The sequence below is a fragment of the Oxyura jamaicensis genome, chromosome 24 (genome assembly GCF_011077185.1).
Source record: "Oxyura jamaicensis isolate SHBP4307 breed ruddy duck chromosome 24, BPBGC_Ojam_1.0, whole genome shotgun sequence".
NCBI classification, from domain to species: Eukaryota; Metazoa; Chordata; class Aves; order Anseriformes; family Anatidae; genus Oxyura; species Oxyura jamaicensis.
The window spans coordinates 7,315,144-7,329,935 of NC_048916.1; the positions used below are offsets into that span (position 1 = coordinate 7,315,144).

General features: G+C 53.9%; 3 protein-coding genes across 3 annotated transcripts in view; 2 read left to right on the plus strand and 1 right to left on the minus strand.

The window, feature by feature from the left end:
- Nucleotides 1–3,692: 3,692 nt before the first annotated feature.
- Nucleotides 3,693–5,391, minus strand: CLDN25 (claudin 25). Its single transcript, XM_035346250.1, has one exon. The coding sequence runs from the start codon at nt 4,790–4,792 to the stop codon at nt 4,100–4,102; it is 693 nt and encodes a 230-aa protein (XP_035202141.1). The 5' UTR covers nt 4,793–5,391; the 3' UTR covers nt 3,693–4,099.
- A 3,198-nt stretch (nt 5,392–8,589) lies between these two features.
- Nucleotides 8,590–14,075, plus strand: LOC118177862 (G protein-activated inward rectifier potassium channel 4-like). The gene is made up of 5 exons (XM_035345893.1): nt 8,590–8,787; nt 10,196–10,416; nt 11,819–12,051; nt 12,210–13,446; nt 13,840–14,075. Exons 3-5 carry the CDS (start codon nt 11,830–11,832, stop codon nt 14,073–14,075), a joined length of 1,695 nt encoding a protein of 564 aa, XP_035201784.1. The 5' UTR covers nt 8,590–8,787; nt 10,196–10,416; nt 11,819–11,829.
- A 440-nt stretch (nt 14,076–14,515) lies between these two features.
- The window catches only part of UBE4A (ubiquitination factor E4A), a 15,520-nt gene continuing 15,243 nt past the window's right edge, over nt 14,516–14,792 (plus strand). Inside the window, exon 1 of the mRNA XM_035346080.1 lies at nt 14,516–14,713. Within this exon, the coding sequence (XP_035201971.1) occupies nt 14,593–14,713 (121 nt within the window). The 5' untranslated portion in view covers nt 14,516–14,592. The remainder of the gene's footprint in view (nt 14,714–14,792) is intronic.

Consider the following 14,792-nt stretch of genomic DNA (forward strand, 5'->3'; position numbering starts at 1 on the left):
TGGCTCCAGTAGGAAGAAAGGGAAACAGAAGAAAAAAGAAATTAATTGGCAAAGTAATGTGGAAATGTGTGTAACTTAATGAAGCTCCAGAGGTGCCAGCATGGTGTGAGTACTTTCTGTATCTCATCTTAGGTCTCCTGTGAAGGCAGCAGACTGCTTGGTAGCATCCTCGCCACCTGGCAGACTTCTGCTGCCAGGACAGCACTGGGGAACTTCTGTACATTTCAACAGAAAAATAGATGAGATTAGTTAGACTATGACCACAGAGTTATGTTTGATCATCAGACTTAACAGCATCAGTTCATCACTGACCAGCATCCAAGAGAGCTGCCTCTTAAGATAGGAATTTCATTAAAGTCTGCAACAGTGGCTTAACATCTTTGTAACTTGTAGAGTAGACAGGTCGTGTTATACCCTGAGGTTAAATATGGCTTACAGCATGTATTTGTGGCTTGTCTGCTTTGTGGCTGATGGTTTTGTTAGCTAACGCATGCTGTAATGTGAACAAAAGTTGTAATTCAACTAACTGAGTGAGCCTCCTTTGTGTTGGTGCCCGTCTTAAGCCTCCTTTAGTTAAATAAGGGTGGGACATGCTGAGCTGCACTTTGAGTTACTTTGCTATCTAGTTTTCTGTCTAGCTGTTCTCTATTTCTGCTTGAGATTAAGTAGTGTAACCAAGGGTTCACATTCTGTAATGCTGTAAATGGGCTGAAGGACATGCATCTTGGATCCCTGCTGTGTCTGGAGATAACAGCCCGTCTGTGGGGCACATCCAGAGGCATGGGGCAGGTGTGCAGGGGCACAAGCTGGGGTCCCTCCCAAGCAGGACATGGTTCGGGGGGGGTGGCTGGCAGCTGGGAGAGCAGGGCTTTCTCAGAAAAACAGGTGGGAGTTAATGAAGCTCCAGGGAGTTGCATCTTCCCTCCTTTATTTTATTTTCCTGCAAAATGGTGCTGGGAAAATGCTTATGTTTGTTATCAGTGCCTAGTGGTTTCTCTTGAAGTCTCATTTTTCGGAGCTGAAAATCTGTTTTGAGTCCTTTTTTCATTGCAAGCCATCCTGCATTAACTTGTTGGGGTTTTTTTGTGCAAGAGGGAATCTGCCATTCCCAAGCAAGCAGCAGTAATAATTCATTCATACTGAGTTAGTAAAGAAGAGGAAAAAATCTGTGTTTTCCTGTATCCAAAATCTGAGTATTTTCTTTATTAATTGGGGAATTGAAACATTTAATTGCATATTGAACTGATATCATGATTATACATTATAAGGGAGTCCTTACCTGTTTCTGCTGTTATTGCTCTGAAAAAATGCAGATTCTTCTCAGCAGCTGAGGAAGAGGAGAGAGAAATGCCATGGGGTGTTTTTTTTCTGACAAATTAAAGACATTTTTTGTAGGACTTCTTCCTATTACGAAATGTGTTGTAATTAGCAGAGCTATGTTTGAATGAAATTGTCACCAAGGTCCCACTGCTCTGTCGGTTTGTTTCCATGTTATTTAGGAATAACATGGTTGGGATTTGGTTTATCTTGTCTTCTCCCAGTTATTTTAGAATAAAATGAAAACACTTATCTGTAGAAACTCCAGCTATCCGTGTGCAAAAAGTGTGCCAAGGCTGTTAAAATCAATGAGCTGTTGTAGAGGAAGTGCTGCTGCTTTTTCAGCCTTGTGTTCCACATTGTTGAGATGGAGATGACATTGTGAAACAATGAGGCCTTCACTTTATTTCTTAGTATGCTCATGTTCTGGGGTTCAACTGTAGTATGTGAAAAGCATTCAGTATTTTAAACAGAGCCTGGGGTCTTGACAACACATACTCAATGACTGCGTTCACTCTGCACAATGAGTAAGTGACTCATAATTTCAAGATAACTTTTGCAATGCTGTCTTGTCATTCCAAGGCATTCTGACTTCCAGGCAACCAGGATGTGGTCTGGGAGAGAAATCTTGAATTAGGAGATTCCAGCTATTCAAACACTCAGGAAACAGTAGATTTTATTCTGTCATGTTGCTACAAAAATAAAAATGTCCCAATGGATATCCAAACCCTGCTTCAAAAAATTGCTGATGACTTCTCAAGGGTGCAGTTCAGTGCCCATTAAGTTCTGATAGTCTGGATCGTGCTTGAAGGGAGGAGTGTCCTGAAGCTGGAAGAAACCTTTGCTCGGTGTCTTGTCGTCATCTTTCTCCCTCGCCCATGTTTTCATTTCCCAAGGGTGTGGGTGACGAGTTATAGCCAAAATAGAGTTTCTTTACTTTGTGGGTTTGTCGAACCTTTAGAGGGCAGCTAACAGTTTGTGTAACTCTTTGAAAAGCACGTTTCTCAGCCAAGAATGCTACCCTTCTGGCCCCTCTCTTGTGCCGTGCTTGATCTTCATTTCGAAGGACGTGGCATGAAGAGAAGTGCTGGGTCCCTCTTCTCCCTGCACAGCTGCATGTGACCGCAGCCTGTGGAGCAGCTGTGTTGCTGTGGGAAGGGATGCCTCAGCACGTCGGATCCATAGCAGCAAGCCTGGCTTTTTGCACCAATAATGGAAAATTGAAGACCACAGAACTAGTCCAAATGGAAAGTACTTTGAAAGTCCTTGGATGTTCTTTGCAAATTGTGGGGTGTTTTTATGTTGTTCTTTAGCATAATTTCCAGGATTTGACAATATATTTAAAGCTGAATCTAAAGCCCATCAGCACAAACCGTGTAGAGAGATGAGTGAAGACCTGGGACCTGGAAGCACACCCCACATCCCTGGGGGACTAGGCGGGGCTCCTCCTCATGCACACAGTGGGCACCAGCTGTGACAGGGATGCATCCAGGACAGCTGTGCTGGTTGGGAAGCTCAGACTTCTTGAAATACCTTCTTTGGTCTGGCTGCAATTTTCTGCCTTGACCTAAGTCCAGGTAGTGTGAAAAACGTCTAGGAATAGCCTGTTTTCTTTCTCTCTCCCCATGTGCTACTTCTTTTACTCTTAGAGCAAAGTGCAAATTTCAAAACAGGACTTTTGAAGAAAAGTGAACTTTGATTCCCAGCAGAATGCTGCTTTTGGTTGGGGGCTTCCTTTATTTTTGATCATGCAGCCATGGCTTCTAGTGGCTTCTAGTGTAAACAGATTAAAACAGCAGTAAACTCAGTTTCTAAATAGCACTGTAACGGTGGGTTTCCTGCTGTCACGATTCTTGGTGTTAATTCCGTGTGATGTATGGTATTGCCAGTAGCACAGAGGCATAAAGGAAGCTTTATTTTTATAGCTGAGTCAAGAAAACATGGAAGAAATCATTAAAGAGACCCACAAAATAGGGTCTCTCTCTCTCTCTCTCTCTCTCTCTCTCTCTTTCATTTTTGCTTTTTATGCACAGGTAAACAATTCAGTTATAGAATTCACTAAATGAAAGTCTGTGGCACAGTTATAACTTCATCATCTCAGAGGTTAAGAAAATCAGGCTAGTGACCAGGACAGTGTTAATGGCTTTCTATGTTTGTAGCAGTTTTTTATATCTGCATGTTTTTGTTTTCCTTCTCTCCTTTTTTTTCCATCCTTTTTTTTTATTTTCCTAAGCTTTTTCTAGACGAACAAAATATTCGAACTGCAGCCTTGCTCCCTACAGATCAGACCCTTCATCCCCAGTCTTCCCAATGCATTGTGTAAGATGCAGTTATATTTTCAGAGCACAGAAACATACTGGTGATGACTGAAATAATTTATTTTGAATACATCAAAATGAAACGGACATTCACAGAATGAGCTTTTCAGCCTGGACATAGGTGTTACAATGATTACATTTCTGACTATTGGAGATTTCCAGGGAATGCTAGCAATAGCATAATCACTGAGTATACTGCAAATGTAACCATGAACATGAAGTGCTCTTTACTGCTCTGTGTTTGCCTTCTTGCCTTACAGTACTAGGTTTAGTTTGCAAGTGTTGCAGAAAAAGCTTTTGCTCTTTTGAAAAAAAGGAGAAAAAAGTGAAGCAGACAGACACAGATGGGAAGGAAAAAAAAAGCTGCGACACTGTCTTAGGAATTAGCAAATCATCCTGTAAATTGCAAGAACAGTCTGAAATTTAAACAGCTGGGAGCTGCACAGGGCACAGTGCTGCAAGTCTTAGATTACCAGGTCTGCGGTTTTGGGGTGTGAGCGGTGACTCCATGGTGACATCCCAGCTGGACCTTCCATTGCTGGATGCTGCAGGCAGACTGCTGAAGGTACGTCTGGCGTTTCAGTCCTGTTTAAGCAGGTGGTGTAGATAAGAAGCAACCCACCTGCTGCAAGGAAGAATCCAGCAAACCACCCCAGGAACATTGCCTCCCCAAATTCCCATCGTGGGACAATGTTGGGAATGGTTTCATCCCAAAACTCAAGGACCGTGTTATAGGCGACCCAGGAGACCGGCGCCAGGGTCATGATCCCTGACGTGCCGAAAGCCGCTCCTCCAGCAAGCAGGAGCCATTTCTTTAGATCAGGTTTTTCTTCACATATTTTCCAGCAGTCCAAGCCCAAACTGGCGAGGAGGAATCCAAGAAGCCCCAGCCCATTGGAGAGGCACATCAGGATTCGGGACACACGCAGATCCAGCGGCAGAGCAAGGAAGGAGTCGTGGGCTTTGCACTCCGTCGCTCCCTCCTCCTGGACTATGCAGACCTGCCAGAGCCCCATGGTCCAGATCTCCAATTCATTTAAGTCCAAGTTGAGGTTCTTCCAGAGTGGCACAAAAGTGGTGACACAGGATGAGACCCACCCGAAGAGCGTGAGAAACATTGCACCTAGTTGGACCTTTGTGTTGCAGCTCCAAGCCATGCTAACGCTGCGTCTGTAAGCTGTGCGCCGGCTCCACTGGTGAGGCTGAGATAAGCTTAGGTGAGCAGAAGCTTTTGGTATTAACACTTTTGGAGCTGTGCATTTATGGTGTGGATTTCCATGAATGCACCGTTTCCATTGACAGTCACAGACAGAGCACTGCTATTTGCTTCTGGTGTTCAGCGGAGTCGCATAGGGGGAAATTCAAGCTTATACCTCTAATTCCTGGGTGTGGCCACAATAATTTTTCGTGTCTTGTTGGTTTTGTTGCGTTAAAAGAAGGCACTGCTGGCTAGGCAGGAAAAACTGGGTACAACAGGGAGCGAAGCCGTTCTGGAAAGCCAAGAATCGACCCCATGCTCCTTTCCCTCTCCCCCCACTTCCCCCTCACCACCACGCACACAGCACTTGGTGCTTGTGCAGCCCCTCTCCCTGCTTGTTCTGATGTCCTGTCCCTGCACCGCTGGTGACAGGCCAGGGGTGGATGCTCTGGGCTGGAAGGTTCTTCGGAGAGGACATCCCCAGGTGTCCCCAGGGACAGTGGTTTGTATCTCTGCATGTAGACAGTGTTGCTTCAGGGCAAACCTGGCTCACAGGCTGCAGTGGTTGTGCCTTGCCATGCTGTCCATACACAGGAGGGTTAAGTAAAAGCATGCAAATCCTCTGAGCCTCAGGAACCCTGAAGTGAGAGTCTTGGCAGAGAGCAGCTCCCAGCAAGCAGCAGCTCCAGCCCTGGCCGGGAGGGGAGAGGAGCTGCTGGCTGCAGGGGACAGGGTACCTGAAGGAGAGCACCTCTCCCCTACTGACAGCTGTGGCATAGAGCTTTCTCAGGAAGATTTAAGTCATCAGCCCTCATGTTGTCCTTAAATAAATACTCAGGGAGGTCTTGAGAGCTGCCCAGGAGCTCAGTGGAGGACTGGGGCTTCCACGGAGGCCACAGCTCTGCCAGAGGAGCAGAGGATGCTGCTGCCTATTTGCTCAGCACCCAGGTGGCAAGGCTCCCAGCTGGGAAGCACTTCCACAGCAAGCAAGGTAATGATGGCATTGGTTTGGCTTGAGTGTGTTTTCTTTGAATAGTGACTTTACAAACAGGCAGCAACAAAGTCTTACAAACTGCTGGGGGAAAAGGCAGCTCTGCCCCAAGTGTGGCCGCCCTGCACTGATGGGGGCAACTGGGGAGCTGGGCTGAGCAGCCCCGTGTCACACAGGCACTGTGAGACTCACACATCACAGCATGAGGTGAGCACGGTGACATCCTGACTCCCGCCTCGCTGTTCTGCAGGACATTCTCCCTTCTGCATTATGGAGGAAAGCTAGGTGCCTACGCTCCTATGCCACTCCTCACAGTCGAGGAGACTTTTGTAAAGGTAGTGGTCTTCTCTGCATTCCTCCCTCCCAGCGTGGATCTCCAGGGAGCATCTTCTCTTTGCAGCAGTGGTGCTGGGAGGGAGCCTCATGCCCCAGGCGCTGGAGGCTGAGCTGGAAGCAGCTGCTCCTAAGAAATGTTTTTCTCCTTGCTGCGGAGCCAGGCCCCGTGGGCATTCCTGGGCCTGTTCCTTCCACACACGCTTGCAGACAGAGAGCATGGCGCAGCTGCCCACCCCCATGCCCTGCTGAGTGCTGTGGGTAAGGGGAGATGTCAGGATTGCACTCAGCACCAAGGGAAACGTGCTGCTGCTTGACGTGAGCATGAGGAAAGCTGCAGAGAGCAAAATGTTTCCCTTCACATTGCCTCGTGGCCCAGAGGCTGCTTCAGCAGAGCCCAGCTCTGTGCGATGGCTTTCCTGCTCTGGGAGGAAGAGGCGTTGGTCCTGGAAGTCTCTGTGCTGCACCAGGACTGAACTTTACCCTCACTGTGGGGCTTCGCATCCTCAGAAAGTGCTTTGCAAACATTTGTCCTCAGAGCAGCGTTGTCCAGTCACTGGGGTTATCTGCATTTAAGTGCCACGGGAGCTGGGACACAGAAGTAGAGTTGAGATGTCACTTTGGAAAAAGAGGACCCATTATGACCAAGAGAAAAGACCTTGCCATAAAAAAAAATGATAGGGAAAAAAATAGGAAAAAGTAAAAAGGAGAGACCACTTCATAAGGAAAATCCTAATTTTCTGTTGACACTCACTTCCCATCTGTCCCTGCATGCCCAGCCCCAGAAATGGGATACAAGGTCCAGCTTTTAGATTAATCTTGATTGGGAGATTAGTTGACTAAGCTCTCATTCATCTGTCCTCTTTGTTACCAAGAAGGATATTAGGGGGCAAGGCTGGTAAATTACTGTTCCTTCCTCATCACAGCAGCAGTGTCGGTGCTGCTAGGGCCAGGATCCCAGTGCTGGGCGCTGTGCCCGTGCAGCTAGGACACGAGGTGCTCTGGCCCTGTGACCCCAAGCAGAGGACCTCCCTCCCTCCCCATGTCTCAGGCTGGCTGAGGAGGGGGCTCAGAGCCTGTGGAACTCAGCACAGCTGGGGCTGGTGGTTCTTCTGTGCCCCACATCTCCAGCACCGAGCCTTTGCCAATTTCCTGGAACACAACCCAAGTGAAAGAGGGGAGATCATTTAAAAAAAAAAAAAAAAGTGCCGGGTCACCAGAACCTGTTTGCTCTAGTGACGGGTAGCTTCATCTCTTGGGTACACATCCTGCTTTCCAGTGCTTGGTGCTGACTGAGGGCTGCTCTGCTGCAGCCTCCTGCTGTACCACATCCTGCACAGGGCAGTTGCCGCTGCCTTCTGCCCATCTTTTGCCCTCCTTCCTGACCCTTGCTAAAGTGCACGGGAAACTTGGGTGTCCCAAACCCCCCTGTACGCCAGGACCTGCCTGCAGGCATTGGCTCTGGACACATCCCCACGGTCCTGCCAGTTGCAAGCTGCCTCCAGGCAATGTCTGTGGCCGGTATTTGCCCCGGCAGCCCTGCTGCACAGGCCACCGCCAGTCACGCAGGGGACAGGGGACGTGCTCTGCCCACTTCGTCCCTGCCTGCTCGGCCTGGCTGTTCCTCACTGCCTCCCTGGGCAGGGTGGGAGCTGTTGCCTGTGGGAGGTGGGGTGAGCTGAGGCCTGCAGTCACGGTTAACTCCCAGTGCAAGTTGTGGAGTCTTAACTGTGCTATATCGGTAATGCTGAGACGTGTGAGGCTGGGGCTGAGCAGTTATTTATAACCACTGTGCTACCTTTGCTATTTTTAACCATCCTGTCATAGGGAACCAATTTTAAATACAACACAGGGGCATCCTCTGTGAGGAGTGAGCCCTCCAGGCACGTTGTCCCTGTGCAGCAGTTCTCAGGTGGTCGGGGGCACCGGGGTCCCTCTGCCTGCAGTCCCTGCTTGGGAGGCAAACTCCAGCCCCAGCTTCTGCACGGAGCCACGGGGCACGGCGTGCTCACGGGCTCCAGGTGCCCAGGAAGGGCTGTGTGGGGCCATGCTCCTGAGAGCTCCATCCTCGGGCGTGGGGTGAGCCTCCCCAGCATCTCGCAAGGGAAGGGGCCGTGGCTGCTCCTTGCCTGCAGCCCAAGGTTTCAGCCCTTTTCTGCTCCTGGACCTTGCTCGTCATGGGCAGATAGACAGGAAAGCAGAGGTCACGAGCAGCCGCTGGTACTCCTGGCCTGAACCCCAGCCCTGTTCCATGCTGGGAGGCTGGGCCGGGGGAAAGGGAAGGCCATCCCTCCACTGCGCAGGCCAGCCTGCCGAGCCCCCACAGTGCTTCTTGCCCGAGCCCTTCCGATTAAATCAACTTGAGGTATTTCTGCCTGTCATTGAGGGAGATTAATGGGTGACCTTATTCTTGTGGAGCAGGATTGGAGGACGCTGCCAAGCTCTCCTTCCCTCCCATAAGCTCTGCTGCACAGCCAGGAGAGGATTTTCCTCCAGAACCGGTTGGAAGATGCCTGAGGGCAGACAGGACAGCACTGGAGTGGCCCAAGAGCAGCTGTAGGTGGGGGCAGCGGCTGAGGTCTGCCAGCCATGCCTGCTCCTGCCCAGCGGGCGCTGTGCCTGGAGATGCGGTAGGTGCACCGGGGACTGCAGGCACTGCTTCCACTCAGGTCTGCATGAGCAGGGGGCTCACAGCCACTGTCCCAAGGAGGAGAGGGGAAGGGACATGGTGGGAGTGTGATGCTGAGGGCGTCTGCAAGGCCATCCCCTCTGTTTTGCTTTGTCCTGGGCATCACCAAGTGTTTGCAAGCTGGGGCTTGCGTCTGTGGCGTGCGGGCTGGGGCAGCAGCCATGGGACGGTGGCAGGAGGTGGCAGGGCAGAGACACAGAAAGAGTCAGAGCACTTCACCTGAGGACTCTGGCAGTAAGCACTTAGAGCAAACGATGCTCAAAGGATGCACAGAACCCAGCACTCAGGCAGGGTCCCCTGGCAGCCAAGGGCTCCTGGCCCCATGGGTCAGAGCAATCCTGCCTCACTGCCAGGATTTCCAGGAACACGACCTCCTGCAGCACTTCCCTCCAGGAAATAGGGCTGAGATGGCTGAGGTGACAAGGTGACAAGGCAGGAGGGCTAAGGGACAATAGGCACAGAGCAATGCTGTGTTGACCCCTCTCCTTCCCACCCTTTTGTATTTGAGAGCTGTGTGTCCATCCCTACCTGTGCAGCATCAGCTCTTGCTCCAGTGCTGAGCCACGTCTCTGGTCATGCAAAATTCATGCCCGAGAGTCTCATGTGGTGGCTGCTAAAGGAATTACATTTGGTTTGGGAAAAAATCTCTAAACATAATTAATTGGCAGGAGCGTTTGCTGTAGAATATCAAGGGAAAACATCTTAAAGTAAAGGAATTTAATATTTTCAGAAATTCCTGACTTTATAAAGTGTCTTGCTACAGATCTGCTGCCACTATGCCTGTGGGAGCTCTTCAAACCTGTAGGCTTCTGCAGCTCCTGCTTTTCCTGCTGCAGCGGAAGGCAGAAGAGCAGAGGAACTGATCCCAGCCCCACACCAAGGGCACACAGAGGCCGGATGTCAGCTCTCAGCTGGCCCTGAGGAAGAAAATAATTAAGACAGATGATTATTCCTGAGATAAAGCACTCACCTCAAAGCTTGTTAGACCAATTGTTGCAGCCCAACCCAGTGGGGATGAATGCTGAATCATAATTGTTTTTCACTTTCCCTCCACTTTATCCATTTTTGTTGTAAATATTTCTCTGCTCATAGGGCTTCTAGCTCCCCTACAGCCAGGATTCACTGACTCACAAAGTGAAGTGCCATTAAGCAGCAGGCAGCTCAGGAAAGGTCAGCAGACACGGGTGGGGAGCTGTGAAGCCGTGTGGTGTGCAGCTCACCCACCACACGGGGCTGCTCAGCAAGGACAGCCAGGATGGGATTTCTGCATGAAGCTCACGCACAGAGGCTTGGGACTGCCCGGAGTGTGTGTACCTGCAGCAGAATTTGTTTGCAACTTCTCTACCCAGCTGCTGTAAGACCCAAGCGTCTGAGCCCCAGTCCTGCTTGACAGACGACCAGACTGCCCATGCGAGGACCAAGTGGCTGAGGCAGAGGATGCTGGATGAGGCAGCAGGGCCCCTGGCCTTTCCCCTGGGGGGAAAAGCACCTGGATCTGAGCTGGAGCAGAGTCTGCTGTGAGCACCACGAGGCTGCAGCCTGCTGACGGGGAGGGGGCTCCATCAGTCAGGTACACCTGCACCACCTCCCTGCTCCTGTACCCAGCCCCTTCCCAATCCTGAGTTTTGTCGCTGAATGGCCTCGCAGCAACTTTCCAAGGCCTGGAAACACGCTGCAGGTAACCACCAGGAATGTGCCCGTTTCACGCAGCTGCTGGGGCTGCTCAAGTGGCCTCACAGGATGAAGCCACCTCCATCCCCAGGTGGTACAATGCAATTAGGGCAGGTAATTGGCTTAGCCATCTGGTGCCCCACCCCCCCCACCCCCCCAGTCCAGCTCAGCTCCATCACCTGGGCAGGGGCCCCATCAGGTGATGGTGGCTCCCAGGGTCTGGGCCCCCAGCAGCTGCCCTCAGGGTGTGTTGGGTACTCTTCCAGCCACAGCAGATGCCCTGAGCATAAGGTACTGCGGTGCAAGCACACAACAGCTGTGCCACACTGCTGGCCGTGAGACAGCCACACGGAGAGGGGCATCCCCACTACAGCCAGGCACCTGCAGCTCAGTGGCAGCAAGACCATGCCGAAGCCGCTGCAGAAATGCGGCTAACAGGATTACAGTTCAGGCAGGACCGGGATTAAGGGCCTGCTTCCTCTGGGAGTTTCCTGGAGCTCTTTGCAGACAGGGCTCTTGCCCCAGGCCCATGGGCTGCAGCCTCCCCTCCCAGCCCTGGCGCACCCCTCTGCATCTCTTCTGTCTTTGCATCTCACATCCCCAGCCCCATGCAGCGCTAACACCTTGCCTCTCCTTGCAGTGGCAGCTGCAGATGAGCAGGGGGAGCAGCTCTTGCTGAGCTGCTGCTCCCATGGATGGTTCCAGCTCCCACAGAACCATGGCGGTGGGATGAGGTGCCCCACAGCCACCACAGTGGGGGCTTGCCCACCTTGCTGGGACATTTTTTTGTTCCGGTCTCCTCCAGGATGCTGTTTGCATTTCTAAGTAGCACTTTGGGTCACATCCAATTTGACTTTCTATGAGAAACTATAAAAAAATAAATGTCAACTCTTTGAGTGAGTGGGAGGTGAGCCCCAGACAATGTGCTGGGGCTCTCTAGACGTCACTAACACAAGTGAGGGAGTGAGGGATTTGGGCTTGTTTTCCATGAATGGAACTCTGTTTCAAAACCACCTCAGACAAGCAAGATGTCATTAGCGACAGCCCGACCCCAGCACCAAAGCAGTCTCGCTGCCAGGAGCCCCAAGGCCCCAGCTGCAGGATTTGTGCCACAACACCAGCCCTGCGTGGGGCGCGGGGCTGTCCCCTCGTGGTGACCACGTGAACATCCTTCACCTGCTACAGCCCTGGGAGGCTGCTGGCAGGACCCACCAGTGTTTACCCCCGACTTTGCCATCCCTGCCCAGCCTGCTGCCCGTGCATCCCACACCCCACCTGACACTACCCTTCTGTTCCTGCAGTGCCCTGTGCCATGGCCACTGTGCTGACTGCCACCGGCAGCAGCATGGAGCCACAGTGGGAGCGCAACCTCTGCACCCACAACGGCGTGGGTGGCAGCTGGCTGCTCCGCAAGGAGTCCCGGGGCCGGAGGAACTCCATCCCACCCGTGCAGGCACCCACCGCCAGGCACATGCTGGCCTACCTGCCGCGGCCGCCCACTGACACCAGCCGCTATGGCACCTTCCCCCAGAAGGTAGGGCTGTGCCCCAGGCACACTACCCGTAGGGCTCCATGCAGGTCCCCGCTGTCCTGCATGCGGTGCGGAGCGTCCCAGGCATGTGAGGCTCAGTGCCTGGAGTGTAGAGGATGAAGAGGTCGGTTTAACATGGACTGGCCCCCTTCCCCTTGCAGCCCGAAGGCCCAGCCACCCCTGTGCTCCTGGCAGACGACAGCCAACAGCAAGAGGCCACCAACACTGCTGAGAAAAGGGCCCTAGTCCCAAATGATCTCCACCCACCCTACAGCCCTGACATCCCCAGTGAGCCGGCTCTACTCCAGAGACAAGCAGACTCAGAGGACATTGTGCCTGCCAGGCGCTGGCCCAGCACCTCCATCAGCACTGGCGACCTGCCCAAGCACCGCCACATGTCACGCCATGACCAACTGCCCATGACACGGGACGTCTCCTCCCGCTGGTACCCGTGGCACACGCGCAGCGTGCCCAGCATCCCCAGCCCCCTGCAGAGCAAAACGCCCACCCAGAGCATCGTCTCCATCCCCTCCACAGAGAGGCTGCAGACCCGGCGCTGCAAGCTCATGGAGGACGAGCGGTCGCTCGGCCTAGCAAGCAAGCAGCAGAGGCAGCGCTACGTCACCAAAGTAGGCAAGTGCCAGGTGAACCTAGGCAACATCCAGGAGAAGAAGAGGTTCCTCTCAGACATTTTCACCACTATAGTGGACCTCAAGTACCGCTGGTTCCTCTTCGTTTTCATGATGTGCTATATTGTCACCTGGGTTGTCTTTGGCACCATCTATTTCTTTGACGCATGGATAAGGGGTGACATCGACCACATTGGCGATCCAGAGTGGAAGGCATGCATCGAGAACGTGGACAATTTCATATCTGCCTTACTCTTCTCTGTGGAAAGTCAGAGGACCATTGGCTACGGCTCCAGGATCGTGACAGCCAACTGTGCCGAGGGCGTCATCCTGCTCATGGCACAGTCCATCATTGGGTCCATGATTGATGCCCTTATGGTAGGCTGCATGTTTGTCAAGATCTCTAGGCCCAAGAAGCGTGCCCAGACCTTAATCTTCAGCAAAAACTGTGTCATCTCTCACCGAGATGAGAAGCTCTGCCTGATGTTCCGCATTGGGGACCTCCGGGAGAGCCACATGGTGGATGCAAAAATAAGAGCCAAACTGATCAAATCCAGACAGACCAAAGAAGGGGAGTTCATCCCCTTGGAGCAGTCGGAGCTGAACCTGGGCTACGACACAGGGGAGGACAGGTTGTTTCTGGTGGAGCCCCAGATCATCTGCCATGTCATCAACCAGCGCAGCCCCTTCTGGGACATGTCGGCGGAGTCGCTGAGGAGGGAGCAGTTTGAGATCATCATCATCCTTGAGGGCATTGTGGAGGCCACAGGTGAGTGACAGGGGTTGGGGTGGCTCTGTCCGGCCCCGCACAAAGTGGCTGCAGTTGGGAAGCCGGCCTGACCGCGCTGTTTGCCTGGTGCCATAGCCGCAGGCAGAGGTCAGGGAGAACCGGGCACAAGGGTGGGGACCGGGGGGGGGGTTCTGCAGGCAGCATGGTGTGGAGTCCATCTCCGGGCACTTCAGGAGAGCCTGGGCCCTGCCTTCACACTCCTGGCTTCACCACAAGCGCATCGCTGCGGGCACGGGCACAGGAGCATGAATCCTGTGGCCTCGTGGCCCTGGGCAGCCCAGGGGGTCCCCACTCCCAGTGCCTCCGGGGGCTGGGGGTGGGGAGGCAGCTACGAAGGGGGCGTCCGAGCCTCCCCTGGGCCGTGCCCCACAGGGATGACGTGCCAGGCCCGCACCTCGTACACCGAGGACGAGATCCTGTGGGGGTACCGCTTCGAGCCCTGCATGTGGCTGGAGAAGGGCGCCTTCCGTGTGGACTACAGCCGCTTCGAGCTCACTTTCGAGGTGCAGACCCCGGCGGCCAGCGCCAAGGAGATGCAGGAGCTGCAGGAGCTGCAGCGCCGGGACCGCGCCGGGACCGGCCGGGGATGGGCCCCGCCGCCCGTCTGAGCAGCCCCGGGGCGGCCCCGGCAGGGGGCGGCGGGGCTGCGGCCATCGGGCCCGGCACCCGCCGTAACGGGACCGGCACCGGGCAGACTCCCACGGACCCCCACCCCCAGAGCTCCCGACCCCGCGTCGCCGTGAGGGCACCGCGGGAGCACGGCGAGGGGCGGCGGGGGCGTCAAACAAATAAACAAACAAACAAATAAATAAATAGCGAAAAATCACCCCAGTGGTTTGCGCGTCAGCGTGCTTGTTGGTGTATGCAAATGAGGTAATTAATATTCAGTATCTGTTTATCAGCTCGGCCACGCCCCCTCCCTCGCGCGTGCCGTTCTCCTCCCGTCCGCCAGGGGGCGCCGCAGCCCCGTCCGCGCCGCTCTCCAGAGACCGCTGCGCCCCGCCCCGCGCTCCCGGCGCGCGTCGATGACGTCAGGCAGAGCGCGGCGGGGTGACGCGCGCGGCGGGCGCTGGAGCGGGAGCGGCGGCCCCGGGCCCGGCCCGGCCCGCCCCGCATGGCGCGGCCATGACGGACCAGGAGAACAACAACAGCATCTCCGCCAATCCCTTCGTCGCGCTCTTCAGCTCGCTGGCCGACGCCAGGCAGTTCGCCGCCGGGCAGAAGCAGCAGCCGCGGCCGCTGGCAGGTCGGGGCCGGGGCGCGGCGGGGCCGGGCCGGGGCTGCCGGGGCGGGGGCGGCCGGTGAGGGGCCGGGCCGGGCCGGGC

Bases quoted from the DNA above. Each gene is read 5' to 3' on its own strand.
- CLDN25 (XM_035346250.1), bottom strand. From the start codon at position 4,792: ATGGCTTGGAGCTGCAACACAAAGGTCCAACTAGGTGCAATGTTTCTC.
- LOC118177862 (XM_035345893.1), top strand. From the start codon at position 11,830: ATGGCCACTGTGCTGACTGCCACCGGCAGCAGCATGGAGCCACAGTGG. The intron at 12,052-12,209 runs GTAGGGCTGTGC...TTCCCCTTGCAG, and splicing joins ATGGCACCTTCCCCCAGAAG to CCCGAAGGCCCAGCCACCCC. The intron at 13,447-13,839 runs GTGAGTGACAGG...CGTGCCCCACAG, and splicing joins GGGCATTGTGGAGGCCACAG to GGATGACGTGCCAGGCCCGC.